The 18,927-nt window shown below is 41.1% G+C and overlaps 1 protein-coding gene across 3 annotated transcripts in view; it reads left to right on the top strand.

Annotated features, from left to right (window-relative positions):
* Nucleotides 1–18,927, top strand: part of MDGA1 (MAM domain containing glycosylphosphatidylinositol anchor 1) — a 498,204-nt gene that overhangs the window by 268,514 nt on the left and 210,763 nt on the right. For 2 of the 3 annotated variants that reach the window (XM_082251646.1, XM_082251645.1), the window contains exon 6: nucleotides 9,808–9,900. The exons of the other annotated variant lie outside the window; for it this stretch is intronic. In XM_082251646.1, the coding sequence (XP_082107772.1) occupies nucleotides 9,808–9,900 (93 nt within the window). The remainder of the gene's footprint in view (nucleotides 1–9,807; nucleotides 9,901–18,927) is intronic. 3 annotated transcript variants of the gene reach the window in all.

The raw sequence follows: 18,927 nt of genomic DNA, 5'->3' as shown, positions 1-18,927 counted from the left end.
ACCAGGAAAAATACAAAAAAGGGAAGAATGAGTTAATTAGGGCTAATAACGGTAGACTAGGAATGAATAAAGAGATAAATAGGAACAAATGATATTACAAAAAAAAAAAAACTTTTTTTTTTTTTTTTTACCTGCCAGGTTGCTTTAACTGACATCATATGCAGATGGAGCTCATCTGCAGATGTAAATTTAAAAGTAAAAATGTTACTTTGTATCTCTCTATCTCCTGTCTTATCAATGTTTATAAACAATATTAGTTTGTATCTCTCTATTACTGTCTGAACACTCTTTATAAACAATGTTACTTTATATCAATCTCCCGTCTGAGCAATGTTTAGAAACAATGTTATGTTGTATCTCTCTATCTCCTGTCTGAACAATGTTTATAAACAATGATTTATATATATATATATATCTCCCGTCTGAACAATGTTTATAAACAATGTTACTTTGTATCTCTCTATCTCCCATCAGAACAATGTTTAACTAGTCAGATTGCTTTAACTGACATAATTTGCAGATGGAACTCATTCCTGTGATCTGCAGATGTAAATTCAAAAGCAAAAATGTTACTTTGTACCTTTCAATCTCCCATCTAATCGATGTTTATAAACAACATAACTTTTTATGTCTCTATCTCCTGTCCGAACAATGTTTATAAACAATGATGTTATATATATATATATATATATATATATATATATATATATATATATCTCCCATCTGAACAATGTTTATAAACAATTATATTTTATATCTATCTATATCTATAAATAGATAGATAGATAGATAGATAGATAGATAGATAGATAGATAGATAGATAGATAGATAGATATCCTGTCTGAGAAATGTTTATAAACAATGTTACTTTGTATCTCTCTATCTTCCGTCTGAACAATGTTTATAAACAATGCCACTTTGTTTATAAATATTGTTCAGACTGAAGATAGAGGGATACATAGTAGCATTGTTTATAAACATTGTTCAGACAGAAGATAGAGGGATACAATGTTACTTTGTATCTCTCTATCTTCCGTCTGAACAATGTTTATAAACAATGCTACTTTGTTTATAAATATTGTTCAGACTGAAGATAGAGGGATACAAAGTAGCATTGTTTATAAACATTGTTCAGACAGAAGATAGAGGGATACAATGTTACTTTGTATCTCTCTATCTTCCGTCTGAACAATGTTTATAAACAATGCTACTTTGTTTATAAACATTGTTCAGACAGAAGATAGAGGGATACAAAGTAGCATTGTTTATAAACATTGTTCAGACAGAAGATAGAGGGATACAATGTTACTTTGTATCTCTCTATCTTCTGTCTGAAACATGTTTATAAACACTGTGACAGATGATCTGTTTTTTGTACAGTAGCATGTACAGCTGCTGTACTTACCCACAGTGAGTGTAGCATGCTCTGTGTCCACAACATAGACCCTCTGTCAAGTTTTTATCGCTCTCTATGACTAACCCATTTCCAGCCTGTTCAGCAGAAGATAAATTAGCACCATCACAAAGCTGAGCCCTCCCTGTGCCCCCCCCCCCCATCCTTTATTCTGTCCTAACTCCGCCCCCCTCCTGATGTCAGCATGATAGGGCCCAGCTTGCTCACAGTATAGAACCTCCCACTCTCAGGCTGATTTCTGGTGTGCTGGGGATTGGGATAAGATGATTTTTCATTCTTTTTCTTTTTCTTTTTTTCTTTTTTTATGAATTTATAATCAGAAAGAAAATCTTACATTTTATAACTATAATTTAATATTTATAAATAGGAAATCCTACATTTATTTACAGAAATAGTTTTCTATAGTCACCCTTTACACAATAACACGGTTATGATGATAACTCACACTGAGCCCTACAGGTCATTTATACCCAATGTGAAATATCTCTAGACTCCGCCTCCTACTAATTAACATCCATACACTGGTGACACGCCCTCTGAAGCCCCTCCCAACTTGAATACTTCTACTTCCCACTTATCCATTTACAGAGCAATCAATCCTGCTGGAAGCCTTATCTAAGTTTCACTTTATGTGAGACAACCCAGTATACAGACGTTTGATTGGACGATGGATTTCATATATTTGCACAAAATTAATAATTTTTAAACAATATTTGGTAATAAATATTGCATAGCAATTTGACGTTGCTATGATTTTTAAGGTCCACCCAGACTGGATTTATTAGGTGTGACTTAAAAAAAAAAGTGTCAGACACGGTTTTGACCCAAGCTATCTAACTAAATCTCACCAGCGGAGGCGCTAGAGGCTGAATGATGTGGCTTCCAATGTGATTTGTCTTAGTGCTTATTACTCTGTGTGTTAAAGCTGACCTCCAGGCAAACCGCTAAATACACACTTGAAATACATAGAAAAAATTGCAGGATTTCTGTCCATCCAGTCCTGAGATTTACTCAGCTCTGTCACATAGCACAGCACCACCTGGCAGAGCAGAATACCTGATTTGTCCCTGCTCCAGTTTAGTAACACTTACAGGTCTTGCCCCACCCCCTTCTGTCCATCCAGTCCTGAGATTTACTTAGTTCTGCCACATAGCACAGCACCGTCTGGCAGAGCAGGAGACCTGATTTGTCCTTCTCCAGTTTAGCAACGCTTGCAGGTCTTGCCCCGCCCCTTCTGTCCATCCAGTCCTGAGATTTTACTCAGCTCTGTCACATAGCACATCACCGTCTGGCAGAGCAGAAGACCTGATTTGTCCCTTATCCAGTTTAGTAACACTTGCAGGTCTTGCCCCGCCCCCTTCTGTCCATCCAGTCCTGAGATTTACTTAGTTCTGCCACACAGCACAGCACCGTCTGGCAGAGCAGGAGACCTGATTTATCCCTTCTCCAGTTTAGTATCACTTTCAGGTCTTGTCCCGCCCCCTTCTGTTCATCCAGTCCTGAGATTTTACTCAGCTCTGTCACACAGCACAGCACCGTCTGGCAGAGCAGGAGACCTGATTTTTCCTTCTCCAGTTTAGTAACGATTGCAGGTCTTGCCCCGCCCCCTTCTGTCCATCCAGTCCTGAGATTTACTCAGCTCTGTCACATAGCACAGCACCGTCTGGCAGGAGCAGAATAACTGATTTGTCCCTGCTCCAGTTCAGTAACACTTGCAGGCCTTGTCCCGCCCCCAGTCTGTGATTGGAAAGTGAAAGGAAGCAGCAGCAGGTCCTTTTCTATGCCACTTTGGTCTCTCCACCTATCAGCATACTCCTTGAACTGCAGCAAAACTGATTGGCTTCCTGTGCTGCTTCTCTCTCTCTCAGTATAAGCTCTGCTGTGCAAGGACTGCAAAAGGCCGATACCAAGTTAGATTTGGGTACTTACACTTTTTTTAGTTTTTGATAGTTTGGGGAAGAGTCAGACCACCTGTCAAATTTTTGTTGCTGCCCGTGTCCCCATTGGGGGGGATTCATTCCTCTGATGGCTAAAATGAGGGGAAATCCAAACTTTTAGAGCTGTCCCCGAAACAAGAGGCGAGGGGATATTTTCTCAAAGAGGTAGACTGGTTCTGACGGAATACCCCTTATTTGGGGAGATTTCCCTTAACTTCCTGTTGTCCTTCTGGGACAGGAAGTGAGGAAAAATCTCCCCAAGTGATGGACAATAAACATGTGTGGTTAGTTTCGTCCCGAATAAATATTGGGACACATTTTTTGTTATTCAGAGATTCGGATATACAATATCTCACAAAACTGAGTACACCCCTCACATTTTAGTAAATATTTTATTCTATCTTTTCATGTGACAACACTGAAGAAATGACACTTTGCTACAATGTAAAGTAGTGAGTGTACAGCTTGTATAACAGTGTAAATTTGCTGTCCCCTCAAAATAACTCAACACACAGCCATTAATGTCTAAATGTCTATGAAAAGATAAGAATAAAATATTTACAAAAATGTGAGGGGTGTACTCACTTTTGTGAGATACTGTATCTGAATACCCGAACTGCAGTATAAACGAAGTGTACCGAATGCTCCGAATAACGGAACAAAATTCGAATTCGATTTGAATTTGAATTGAAATTTGAATCGCATTTTACATTGCATTCCACTGTAAATATATTTCTGAAATCAAAGACTGTGTGTGTAATTAGTGTACCAATTCGGAATAATGCTGTTTTCGTTAAGTCAAAGATGATTTAACCACTTCTGGACCGGAAGGATTTGCCCCCTTAATGACCAGGCCATTTTTTGCAATTCGGCACTGCGTTATTTTATTGGACAAATGCGCGGTCGTGTGACGCTGTACCTAAATAAAATTGATGTCCTTTTTTCCCACAAATAGAGCTTTCTTTTGGTGGTATTTGATCACCTGTGCGATTTTTATTTTTTGCGCTATAAACAAAAAAACAGCGAAGATTCTGAAAAAATAAAAATAAAAAATATTTTCCACTTTCTGCTATATAACATTCCCAATAAAAAAATTTTGAAAAAAAAAATAGAGCTTTCTTTTGGTGGTATTTGATCACCTGTGCGATTTTTATTTTTTGCGCTATAAACAAAAAAAGAGCGTAAATTTTGAAAAAAAAAAACATATTTTTTACTTTCTGCTATATAACATTCCCAAAAAAATTAAAAAAAAGTCAAAAAAATTATTAAAAATCAAAATTTTTTAACATTTTAGGCCAATTTGTTTTCTGCTACATATTTTTGGTAAAAAAAATTGCAATAAACGTATTTTGATTGGTTTACGCAAAAGTTATCGCGTCTACTAACTACGGGAAAGATTTATGTCATTTTTATGCTGAAAAAAAAAAAACAATAGTTTTCACTTTCTGCTATATAACATTCTAAATAAAAATAAATAATAATAAAAAAATAGATTTATTTTGGTGGTATTTGATCACCTGTGCGATTTTAATTTTTTGCGCTATAAACAAAAATACAGCGACAATTCTGAAAAAAAAAAAAAAACAATATTTTCCACTTTCTGCTATATAACATTCCCAATAAAAAGAAAAAAATAGAAAAAAATATAGCTTTCTTTTGGGCGTATTTGATGACCTGTGCGATTTTTATTTTTTGCGTTATAAACAAAAAAAGAGCAACAATTCTAAATAAAAAAAACAATATTTTTCACAATCTGCTATATAACATTCCTAATAAAAAAAAAAGTAAAAAGTAATTTTTTTTCATCCTTTTAGGCCAATTTGTTTTCTGCTACATATTTTTGGTAAAAAAAAATCGCAATAAGCGTATTTTAATTGGTTTACGCAAAAGTTATCGCAGCTACTAACTACGGGAAAGATTTATGTCATTTTTATCCTGAAAAAAAAAAAACAATAGTTATCACTTTCTGCTATATAACATTCACAATAAAAAGAAAAGATAGAAAAAAAATAGCTCTCTTTTGGTGGTATTTGATCACCTGTGCGCTTTTTTTATTTTTTGCACTATAAACAAAATAAACAAAAAAAGAGCGACAATTCTGAAAAAAACAATATTTTTCACAATCTGCTATATAACATTCCCAATAAAAAAAATTTAAAAAATCAAATTTTTTCATCATTTTAGGCCAATTTGTATTCTGCTACATAGTTTTGGTAAAAAAAAAAAAAAATCTCAATAAGTGTATTTTGATTGGTTTGCACAAAAGTTATCACATCTACAAACTAGGGGAAAGATTTATATCATGTTAATTTATTTTTAAATTTTTACTAGTAATGGTGGCGATCAGCGATTTTTAGCGGGACTTGCGACATTGCCCAAAAAAACGCCTGTGCCAAAAAAAACGCCCAGGTGTGTTGTTGCAGGCGTTTTTTTTGGGCATTTTTTGGGGGTCTTTGGAGGCAGGCATAACATCTGAACTTCTGTATAGGTGTATATATACACCCACACTTATATGTATTTATACACATACACATATATAGGTGTTAGAGCAGAGAAGCCATATGGGTGTTAATTATTTCATTAGCGCAAGCATAGGTTTCTACTACTTTCACACCTATATATGTGTATGTGTATATATACATACATGTGTGTGTGTATATATATACCCCTACACAGAAGTATAGATGTTATGCCTGCCTCCAAAGACCCCCAAAAAATGCCCAAAAAAATGCCTGCGCCAAAAAAAAACACCCAGGTGTGTTGTTGCAGGCATTTTTTTCGGCATTTTTGGGGGGTCTTTGGAGGCAGGCATAACATCTGAACTTCTGTATAGGGGTATATATACACACACACTTATATGTATTTATACACATACACATATATAGGTGTTATAGCAGAGAAGCCATATGGGTTTTAATTATTTCATTAGCGCAAGCATAGGTTTCTGCTACTTTCACACCTATATATGTGTATGTGTATATATACATACATGTGTGTGTGTATATATACCCCTATACAGAGTTCAGATGTCATGCCTGACTCTAAACATGTCCTCAAAAAAGCCCTATAAACGCCTGCAACAAAAAGCAGGGTGACAGGGGCGAAGCCATATCTCTGTTCTATAAGTGTTCTAAGAGAAACAATCTTTTCTCTATAGCGGTCACCCTGACATGGAAGGGTTTGGTCACCCTGCCATAGCAGTCAGAGTCAGTTAACCCTACACTACACTATGGTCCCCTTACACTTAACACTTTCCCTACAGAAACTAGATTATTAAATCTAACTATGGTGGAAAATAGTACCCTAACTACACTAGATATCCCTTTCCTCAGACTAATAATTGCTAAATGACACTTTAAGAGCAGAAGTAACAGAAATGCTTCCACTCTCTTCCACAGCCCTGTATTAAAATGGTAGCGATTTGGCGGGGCTATCTTATATACGGGGGGGGCGTATTCACTAATGATTGGCCTTTGGACCTCCTAGTCACTCCAATCACATTCCTAGCATTCTCCTGCCCCCTCAATTGGCTTTTACTGATGGTTCTGGTCCAATCACAGGCTTTTAAAGCCCAGTTCCTGTCCCATTGCATTTTGGTCGGTTCTGGTTGCCGAATTCTGAACTTTTTCAGCAAAAAGTTCGGAATTCGGCCATACCTCGAACAGTCAATGTTCGGGTCGAACCGATGGTCCACCCGAACCGTTCGATCATCCCTACCCCTAACTGACATTTTTTAAACTTTTGGGGGGACCAGTGACATTACTACAGTAATCAGTGCTAAAAATATGCATTGTTACTGTAATAATCACACTGGCAGGGAAGGGGTTAACCCAGGGGCGATCAACGGGTTAAGCGTGAGCCTAGGGGGTGTTTTCTAACTGTGAGGGGGAGGGGCTTGTGGAATCAACACAGAGACCTGTGTTCCTAAATAGGAGGATCACAGACGCTCTGTGTTCATTCCAGAGAGAACAACGGCCTGCTGTGTTTACAACAACAGACCGTCGTTCTATTTTAGCGGGGAGCGATCGCGGGTGCCCGACGGCAATCGCGGCCACCGGTCCCGTGGATCGGCTTCCTGATGGGGACCCCCAGGAGCGCTCCAGCAAACCGACGTATCATCCGAGCCAGCTGCCGCAGTATATCTGCAGTAGGCGGTCGGCAAGTGGTTAAAGAGTCATTGCAATCATTTTTCTTTTGTTTGTTCACTTTGTCGCATTCTAATCGGAAAACAAAAATCTAAAGTTTTTGATTTGACCGATTCAAAATTTATCGATTTGGACGTTTCGAATCTAAAAAAAATCGGTAAGACATAAAATGAATTCCGAATATGAATCCTGAATATGAATTTAACAAATCAACCGAATTTAACAAAATTATATAACTAGATTAACGAATCTAAACGAAATAATCCGAAACACATTTTTTTTTGTCATGCGCTTGTCTAGGGGACAATCAACGTAAAATAAACTGAAATGGGATTCAACCCTTCCCTAATTTATTTAATAATTAAAAAAAAAAAAGTTTTGGGTATACATACACTTTCGGCTCGATTCACACTGCTGCAACAACCATTGCTGTGCGATTATTCAGTGCAACTTACATGCACTTTTCCTGCTACTTGAGGAGTCTATGGCACTCAAGTTGCATGAAAGTCCCATCAAAGTAGTGCCAGAACCTTTATAAAGTGGAATCTCACCCTTCAGGGCATGTTGCCTTCCATCCACCCCTCCTCTCAGTGGCTGCATTTTTTTTCCTGGCCCGCCCCCCTACACTTTGCCAGCATCCCCCTTGGGATATGTTCAGGAGACATAGTCCTTCATTGGGAAACAAGGAGGGGGTGGGGCCAGGTGGTAAGCCTGCAACTTACCGATGACGTCACAGAAGAAGATGGTGGCGCAGAACCAAGGGAGGTGCAGAAAAGAAGCAGATCGTAGCAGAACAATGCTTGATCTGCTTGGTGGGTGAGTCCCCCTAAATGTGCAGGAACTACAGCCAGGTAGGTGGGGGTTAAAAAGGGGGGGGGTAGGGAGTTTAAAGTTCCACTTTAAAAGTTGCTGTGACTTGAGTCTCACTGATTGGAATAGCCACAATTTAAATAAATAGGTTTACAATTGTCATGTGACTTTATGTGTTGCAAGTTGCATGCTCTCGTCTCACTCTAACAATCGCGGTGATACCTCACATGTGATTTGAACACTGTTTACATTTGCAGGTGAAACTAACGTATGCGTTTTCTCTGGTGGGCGAGCACGCGGGGATGGGCATGCTTTAAAAAAAAAATCCCACTTATTTAATTATTTTTTACACTGTCCCTTAAAAAAAATGAATGAATAAATAAATAAATAAATAAAAAATCTGGTCACTTTTTTTGCTATCACAAGGAATGTTAACATCCCTTGTGACAGAAATAGGCAGTGACAGGTACTCTTTTTGGAGAGATCTGCGGTCTAAAAGACCCCATACCCCTCCTTTGCACTTTGAAGAATTTAAAATGCCAAAATCTGCATTTTTAAATACTTTGGATTTTTTAAAATCGGTGCTGTCGGCTGCTGAGTAAACCAGAAGTGACGGGGTGACATCGCTTCTGGGTTATTACATCGGAGACTCGATCAAAGTCAAATCCGGCTTTGTTCGGGACTCCGGCCAGCCGGCAGACATGCCGGTTGGTCACTTGGTTCTCCTGATGGGCAGGAGACCTGGGCCGAGTGACAGGAGGGGGGTGACTTACCCTCCCACTCCTTGTGATAACAGCTGAGCAGCTGATTAGCCACAGCGGTTATCATCACCTGAAAGCCGGCCGCCAACTCTAAAAAATGGTACTGGCGTGAAGCCTGCAGCTGCATCCATCACCCCAATACAACCACTTAAGCAAAATGTTGTACAGGCACTTTGGTAGCGGGAAGTGGTTAAAGTCGCAGTGACTTTGATAAGGTTCCTGCACTACTTTGATGCAACTTTCTTGCAACTCGAGTGCCAGAGACTGTAAAGTCACATGAAATTCACACTACAAAATCACACTCAAAATCACGCAATTTTCGAGTCGCAGTAGTGTGAGCCGGGCAATGAATACAAGGCAGAGTTACATAATTATATAATTAAGTTGAAAAAAGGCACAGGTCCATTAAGTTCAACTAACAGAATAAAGAAATATATTTAGTTAAACAAAAAGAATAAAGAAATACATTGAAAACCTTCATATACAGAACCCTATGCCAATGGTTGGCCCAGAGGAAGGCAAAAAAAAACCCTTATAAAGCATGGTCCAATTTGTTCCAACTGGGGAAAAGTAATCCTTCTTGATCCTGTCAGGCTAATCAGATATTCCCTGGTTTATCAATCTCTAGTGTTATTGTTTCTAAATTAAATTGTGTCTTTTATATCTGCCTGGAGCTCAGCTTTAATGCTTTAGTACATTGAGTGCACAGCTGGATACTTACCGGTCTCTCTCCGTTCAGGAGCAGCTTGGTGGGGACGAGCAGGAGATGACACAATGGTGTATAGAAGCAAGAGATCCATCCCGTCTCCGCTATGGCTGAATACAGAGGCCGGTCAGTGTCCTCTGTTTCTTTTTTACCATAAGTAGGAACTCTGCAGAATGCGTGAGTGTGATGCGTGTGTGTGCATGAATGTGGGTGTATGCGGTTGCGTGTGCATATGGGATTGTGCCAGTGTTTGCTTTTCCACCTGCTTGGGAGCAACTGTGTTGTATGAGCTGTGCGTATATATATCATATCCTACATCTATATGTGTGTTTTTATTCCTGAGTGTGTATATTTTGGAAGATATGCAGAGTTCTATATGTGCATGCTTACATGTGTGTACATGTGAGCCTTTATCAGAGGCTGTGTCATAATGTATGTAATTTCTTAGACCTTTAGAAAATGGTCTCTTTGACACATTCCAACATAAATTGTGGGAGTATTTCCATGCCCAGGAGAGCCACCCATAGTAATGAGCTGTGTGCAGGGATGTTTTTTTATGGGCTGCTTGTAGACCCTTTGCCGTTCCATTATCATCTCACAAAGGGTTTTGACTGACATGATTCAGAAGGATAACTATGTGATTACAATGTACTGTGTGAAGAATAAAGTGGTTGTTAACCCTTGCATATATCTAGTAAAGTGACTATCCTCAGGTAATATACAGAGGTGAAACAAAATCTCCAATATAAACTGTACATGTTTATCAGCGGCCCTCCCTTGTCTACATCAAATCAAAGTCCAGAACTTATACAGTATTTCTAAGCTTTAGAAGGCAGAGGGTGGGGATATGATGTCACACACCGAACACCATAAGGCAGGGAGCTGAGTGTAATCTGAGATCTGAGTGAAGGGAATAGACACACAGTCCCTCCCTCTACACAGTCTTATAGGTAAACATGCACAGCTGAGGTTGTCAATCACCTGCTGTGTGCTGGGGGGGGGTGAGGCCATCTCCTGGGATTGGCTGGTGTCAGCATAGACTGTCAGAAGTGACTCATGTAGATAGTGGAAGAATGAGAAAGCAGACCGAAATCACACTCAGTGCTTTGGATAGAGGCAAGCACACACTCTATAGAAGGATATGCTTTGTTCATTTTTCATTTCAGGGGTTTAAAACCACTTTAGCCCTTTTGAGCCTGCACCTCCCAGCCTGGGGGTGCAGATAATGATCATGTGACCGCTGAGATTTACTTTCCATTAGCCGCTGGTAACTGTGACGGGAATGCACAGGGCACTTGCTCTCTGTGCAGCTGTATTCGCACTAATGCATGCAAATATGCGGCTGCTTGACGCCAATGTCCACAGGCCGAGAGGCAGCATATTTGCATGCAGCCGGCACCAAGGGGTTAATTTATTTAAAAATTATTTAAACTAATGATCTAAATACCCTAATTGAATTGCCATATGAACAAATACGTTTAATCTCAGGTACAATGGGAAAACATCAAAATTCAAACCCTTTGCAACCAGGTGGAACGTGCTTGCGCAAACTTGCCCATGCACACAGTCATAAATCCCTGAATGCAGCCATTTATTACTATCAGCAGCTGAACGCTGCAGCTGTCTTACCCAGATGTGAAAATAAGCCTGCAATTTGCATCAAATGTCTCAAAGTTTCCATTGGCATGAGGCCATAAAGTGATCCCGTCAAGATGAAAAAATCCAAAAGCCCAGTTCCCTGCAATAGAAGATGTATTATACTCACCCCTCTCTCTTTGGCATTTGACACCTAATGAAATGTCGGATGCCTGTGTCCCCCACTGCATCCTGTAATTCCATCCCCTGACCCCCTACATTACTACAGGATTAGGCAGTCACATAGGGTTCTGAGGATGAAACCACAGGACATGGTGGAAGACACGGGCATCTAATATTCCTGCCCAATGCCAAACAGAGAGAAGTAAGTGTAATACTTCTTCTATTGCCTGGAACTGGCTTGAGGATTTCTTCTAAACATGACAGGGTCCCTTTAAATAAGGTAAAAGATGTTTCTTCTTTTAAAAATGTTAGTGTGGGTGTGTGTGTTTGTGATTGAATGTCTCCATGTATTTATTTTCATATATGTTATATGTTTTGTCTTATTATCTGTATTATCTGTTTTTAATCTGTATGTTTTTTCTACCATATGTATGCTATCATTTCTGTAATGTACGGGTGACTGTATATAGTCTGTGTTTATATGTGTTGTATGAGTAAGATTTGTGCACCCCCATGTCCCTAACGTCCTACATTGATGTATAAAGCATTTCATTTCATAGAAAGCATTTGATGAGTGTTTACAGTGTGCTGTAAAGTTGGTGCAATAATGCTGTTCTTTTTTTTCATACTTATCCTCATTTCAGCGCTTTATTCTTATGCCACAAAGAGTTAAATAACATGTGTATGAATAATAACTGGCAAATATCTGTTGTTTTAAGATAAAGTTGTTGTTTTTTTTTTTTTGGGCTGCTCGTAGACCCCATTGCAGTTCCATTATCATTTACAATATTGTGTCCAGTTCTGGAGACCTTACTTACATTAAGATTTTGATAAGATAGAACAAGTCCAGAGACAGGTAACAGAAATGGTGGAAGATCTGGGGGATAAAACATATCGAGAGTAACTTCAGGAACTTATTATGTACAGTCTGGAGAAAAGAAGGGAAAAGGGAGACATGAGTGAAACCTTTAAATACAGCAAGGGGATGGATGAGGTTCAGGAGGGCAGTTTTTTCAACACAAAACCAAAATCAAGTACATGGGGACTTGATCTCAAACTAACTGGAGGAAAGTTCTAAACAAATTTTAGAAAGATTTATTTTACTAAAAGGGCAGTTGATGTTTGGAATAAACTTCCAGCAGAGGTAGTAAGACAGTCAACATTCAGTGGCTTCAAGGATGCTTGGGACAAACATAGATTTATACTCAGACAAAAAAGTTAAAGTGTAACTAAAGGCAAAACTTTTTTTAAGTTTTGGATAGAGTGGAGATGGATTAGATCACTTGTCAGTTTTTATTTCGTTTTCTGTGTCCCTGTTAAGGAGATTTCCCCTCTCCATTTGTCCTGTTAACCATTATCATTGAAAGTCAAAGAAAAGAAAACCCCAAATTTTGGGTTGTCCCCAGAAAAGTAATATATGGGAAATCTTCCAATCGGGAGACTAGTTCTGGGGACCTGGGGGTCCCCAAGAAATTCCTAAGATTTTAGGGATTTCCTGTCACTTCCTGTTTGGCTATGGGACAGGAAGTGAAGGGAAATCTCCACAATGGGATACAGATAATGAAAAAAAAATCCTTACTCTACCACCAGAAATATATGATTGTGAATTGGAAGTAAAATGATAAATGGTTTTCAACATTTATCAAAACCATTTATCATTTTACTTCCACTTCACAATCATGAGCCAGTTTGTGTCAGTCTATCACATAAAATCCCAATAAAATCTATTTACGTTTTTGGTTGTAACATGACAAAATGTGGAACATTTCAAGGGGGATGAATACTTTTTCAGGGCACTGTATAAGAAAAAGAAAATGCAGAGGAAGAAACAGAAAGGGTGGAGGGGGGAACAGGTAAAGAAGAAAGACGAGAAGAAAAGGAGAGGGGAGGGAGAAGAAAGTGAGAGGAGAGTGCACTCCATCTTATTGGAACATGATTACCTAATAATTCTTCACAAAACATCCAATAAGTAATCAATGCAGGCAGGGCATTTTTTCAGCGAGACCGCAGGGGATTCTGGCACCTCCAGCACTTAATGTATGTACTGGTATGAAGTGATGGGGTGTGACGGAGGGTCTATGGATGCTGGCTAATGAGGGATCTATTGTTGCTGAGATCTATTGTCGCTGGAGGGATCTATTATTTCAGGGGGGCTATTGTTGTTGGTAGGAGACTTTGTTGCTGAGGGTGTCTTATGTTGCTGGTGGGTACAATCATTGTTAGGAGGGATCTATTGTTGCTGAGATCTATTGTAACTGGGGGTCTATGGTTGCTGGTGGGGGAGTGTTGTTGCTGAGGGGGGTCTTATGTTTCAGGGGGGAATCATTGCTGGGAGGGATCTGTTGTTGGGGTAAGGGTCTCCTGATGCTGGCTGCTGGGAGATCTATGGTTGCCGGTGAGAAGTCTATTGTCATTGGGGTATCTATGGTTTCAGGGGGTCTATTGTTGCTGGCTGGCTGTTTAGGGAAGGGTCTCCTGATGCTGGCTGCGGGTAGATCTATGGTTGCTGGTGGGGTGTCTATTGTCGCTGAGGGAGCTATTGTTTCAGGGGGTCTATTGTTGCTGGCTGGCTGCTGAGGGAAGGGTCTCCTGATGCTGGATGCTGGGAGATCTATTATTGCTTTGGGGGGGTTCTATTTTTGTGGAGGGGGTGTTCTATTGTTGGTGGCTGCAGGGGATCTATGTTACTGCTTTTCATGGTTTCATTAACAAATTGCTTAGCAACACAAAATGATACTTGGTTCTGTATTCAAGGAATATGTCAAGGGGTGACTCGGAATAGGGAATACCTGCACCTATTCTCTGAGAAAAAAAGCCCTAAATTCAGGGATTCCAAACTTTGTCAAGTAATATTGCCAAAACCCGTTCATTAGCAGTGATCCGGGACAACCTATTTTTCACCAGCTCTAGGAGGATCCTCATGAATATCTACTTGTTTGTTATAGGAATAAATATTTTTGGACCCAGTTAATATGAAAAAGGGTCAAATTTCAAAGCCCAGTAACTCTTTGCAACCAAATATAACTTTACACTGTTCCAACTGAACATTTGATTGCTTCAGGCTGCTAAGAGTTACTGGAGTTGTTCCTTGCACTGATTTATGAGCCTCTGTATGACCATGTAACACAAGGGTGTCAAACTCAATTTCATTGCGGGCCGCATCAACATTATAATTGCCCCTCAAGGGGCAGGTTGTATCTGTAAGACTAGATGTCCAGAGCTCCCCACCCCCCCTTAAATCACAATGCATCCCCTAACCTTGTGCTGCTGCCGGGAAGAAGCTGTGGGGTGGAGCTGGGAAGCAGAAAGTGTAGGGTCTGGAAGAGGATCAGAGGAGGGCTGAAGTCTGCTGAATGCTGAGACCAGGGGAGGCAGAGATGAGCCTCTCTGCAGCTGCACGGGGAAGTGCAGGATCTGGTGCAGGAGTTCTGCTGCCAACATGGAGGCAGGAATGAGGGGGTGCTGTAGCTGCAGGAGGGGTGTGAGCAGGGCCGGGACAAGGGGTGGGCAGAAGGGACAGTTGCCCTGGGCACAATGGTCTATTGCAGGGATGGGGGGGCGCCTTAACCCTAACCCTAAGTGAAGGGCGACGCAGTTTGGCATCCTTGCCCTGGGTGCTGGATGACCATGTCCCGTCACTAGGTGTGAGGGCCACATGAAATGTCCTGGCGGGCCGGATTTTGCCCGCTGGCCTTGTGTTTGACCAATGTAATGTAACACATAAAAGTAGTGTCAAGGAAGTAACTTTTGTCAGTACATCTGAACACACAATCTATGCTGCGTCCGGCAATATCTTTTCTTGCCAAGACACATGAGATGCCAGAAAACATCTTGTCTGATCCCTTGGATAATCTTGCCTAAACCTTGTTTCTGGTGAACGTTGAACACCTTGCTCCTCCCATGAACTTCCTATTTAAGCCATGCCCTTGCGCTTCCTGTTTGCCAGATTATTGTGCTCTCCTAAGGGCTGGAAACACTGAGAAAAAAACCTGATTTATACTCAACCACCCAACACAAACAATGTTCTGTATGATTATAAACAATTCAAAAAAATCACAGGACAAAGAGTGTGCAAAAGTGCAAATTATTAAAATGGTGCCAAAACACACATCACACACACCTAAAAACATACACTCAATCACCCCTAACACTCCATATATTCCATTGGGCCCATGTTCATAAGGTATATGAAAACAATCAAGGAAAAAACAAAAACAATAGAAAATTTAATGAATTGGTAATTGGGAGATCGATCTAGGAAAAGGGGAGGAACTCAATGTTGATAACGGACGAACTGATTAGCTATTCAATAGGTGTGATGGAAAATCTCCTTTGTATTGATAACATATTGTTGTAGAAAGTTGAGGATATGACCTTGATTAGTTCATAATTGATGAATATATCACATCTGTTGTGGAGGAAAGATCTGTATGTGGTCGATAGGAGATATATTGTTCACCAAGGAGCAATGTCACAAGGTAGACCAGAAACATCCAAAATGTAGTTTCAAAGTAAGCTGTGTGAACAAGAAGCCTCTCTCGCACATCCAGGTATTAGGTCCATTAGGTATCTTCCAAACAATCAAAGAAAGTACCCACAGGTCATACAGTTGGATGGCTAAGCTTATAAGATAGGTAAGAGAGAGTATACTCATCCATCTAGTAAGTTCGTAGAAGCATTGAAGCCATCAATTGTCATCAAGGGCTGACTGGCAACTTTCGGCCCAGGGGGCAAGTACAAACCAAAAGCCCATGGTGCAGTGACTCGGCCCTCCTCCCACTCTCCCTCTCCCTGGCCATCTTCCTGACCCCCATTCCAGACTGAAGCTCCACTCCAGGTACTCTCTACTCACCGGCCGAATCCGGGTTGCTGACCTGGCAAGCCGGGGGCAGTTGGGGGAGCTGAGACAGGGGAAGGAGACTCTCCAGTGGGGCATGGAACCTGTCTCTGCTCAGACACAGTTTACACCATTCATGTTGGGGGGGGGGAGGCTTGCGCTCTGTCCTTGTCTTCATTCCGCACTCAGTCGGTCAGTGGCAGGGACTTTTTACTTCTCTTCACCAGGAAACGTTTAGGCATGTCTGTGGCAGAAGCGGTGCAGCCTTTTTACATGGCATCAGAGCGGCCAGGGGGAAATTGCCCCCCTGCCCCCTAGCCCAGTCCTCCCCTGATTGTCATGCAGGTGAATTCATTTTCAAAATGTCCATAGTCCATGATTCCATCACCAAAAAGGACTGGCAGAAGGGGTGGATGGTGTGTACGCCTGACCGGCCACAGGCCGGCTGCTTCAGAGGCCAAGTAGGGCTACTGGAGGTAGCAGGACATGGCAGAACTCCTATTTGGAGTAAAGGAGCCATGATTAGCATACTAAGAACCCTGGGTACAGAAGGGCCTGATTTGTTCCTAGGACCTGGGCACCACTCCCCATGAAGCCCCATGTGCCTCTCACTAAAGGCAATTACATAGGCACTGCTCACTCATTAAGCACAAAGCATAGCTGTGCCATGTATTCAGGGCTGGCCCAAGGCATTATGCTGCCTGGGTCCAAGAATAAAATGCTGCCCCCCCAAAAAAAAACCATGCCCACCAAAAGGCCCCCACATCCAATATTTTATATAAATATAACATTTTGAAAATATTATATCTATTATCTTCTTCCATAACTCACCACCGGACCGGTCCACCAAACACCCGCTGTCTGTCCTTAGTCCTCCTATCACTCCTGTGTCTGCCATGGCCACCGCTCCTAGAAGATCCAGCCTGCCCTGTGTGAGATGCACTGACGTCATTACGCACACCACGATCACGTGAGGGACATTCCCTCAGAGGAGACGCTCCGCCTCCTCATACTGATCAGTTTGCACTATGGGCGGCAGTATGAGATGGGGAAATTGCCGACACTGATGACACACAAAACTGCCGGAAAAAATCTTGGAAGTATATTTGCTGCCCCCTCTATACTCTTGGGAGTATATTTACCGCCTGGATCCAATGGACCAAGTGGGACCCATAGTAGGACCGGCCCTGCATGCATTTCCTCAAATATGACAGATAAAACTCTCAACGTTTAAAAAAAAAAAAAACTGTTGCAGCTGCCAAAGGTTTCATTACCCCTTTTCATACTCTAATTGAATTTGGGTGAATGTGGCGAATACAAATCATGGGACTCGTTTGCAGGATTTACTCATTCCATGCAGAAGGCTTTATGTTCTTTTACGATTTATGATTTTGCAATTCTGAAAATTTGTTTGCACAATCCCTGTTGTTTTCTGCCCTCGTAAAATTTTGAAAATTTATTGGTGCAGGTGGTGGCCATTGGGCACCACATCCCTACATAAATCACATAAAGTAAAACATCCTTTAGCTGGATGAGGGATTTTTTTAGGTGCCAGAAGTGCATGCCACACAAATTTTTTCGTAAAATACATCGTAATCTTTATTACATTGCATATACGCAATTTATTTTTAGACTGATGACTTAGTTCTTATATCTCCAGGATATCGTACATAAGAAAACATGTTAACCAGGGGGTGTAACTACAGGTAATGCAGGGGTTGCAATTGCACCCGGGCCCCATGCTCCAGGGGGGCCTGTGCGGCTCCCCTGTACACCTGGATAGGAGGGGCGGCAGGGGCAGCATGTAGAGAAATCACTGTCCTCCTTTTTCCTCCTGTAGCTGCAGGACGAAAATGGAGGAGATTGGTTCCTCTGTATGCTGCCCCCGCCACTCCTCCTATCCAGTTCACTTGTGTTCTGCTGTCTCTGGGCCCCTGTGTGCCCCCCTGCCCCCCCCCCCCCACACTGTGCTCTCTCCCCTCTCCTGCCGGCTGCTGCAGGGGATGTGTCACAATAGAGCACCAGGAAGGGGTCGATAAATATGTAATTTACCAGCTCCTTCCTTTTCTGAATTGACAGAGTCATAGTCAGTGACATTGTAAAAAAATAAAATAATAAAAAAATAATACAATTAAAATTCCAAAAAATAAAAACTACTGACACCAGTGGGTGAACTTCCAGGATCGCAAAGGTCACACTTGCAACCGGGCCCTGGCATGGGGAGGCCCCAAGATGGCAGGAAGGAGCCCACTGCAGAACTTATGAAAGGGGACCATAATAAAGGGCCCCGCAATGAGAGTAAAGGGCCCCAGGATCAGTGGGAAGAGCCCCAGGCTTAAAGGGAAGGGACCCCGGCCAGGGGTCCGGGGGGGCCTTCATGGTTTCTTGCACCGGGGGCCCTGAAGGTTCTAGTTATGCATCTGATGTCAACGTTAACTGCCTCATCCCCAGTGTTGGGGTAGTTACTCAAAAAATGTAACTAGTTACTTCTGTAAATTGTAATGAGATTACTTTACTAGTTACTGCATTTGAAAAGTAACTTCACTACTTATTACTTT

The sequence above is a fragment of the Pelophylax lessonae genome (assembly GCF_965119305.1).
Source record: "Pelophylax lessonae genome assembly, chromosome: 3".
NCBI classification, from domain to species: domain Eukaryota; kingdom Metazoa; phylum Chordata; class Amphibia; order Anura; family Ranidae; genus Pelophylax; species Pelophylax lessonae.
Note: the sequence above shows the minus strand (reverse complement) of the source record. Positions and strands in the feature narration are given on the sequence as shown.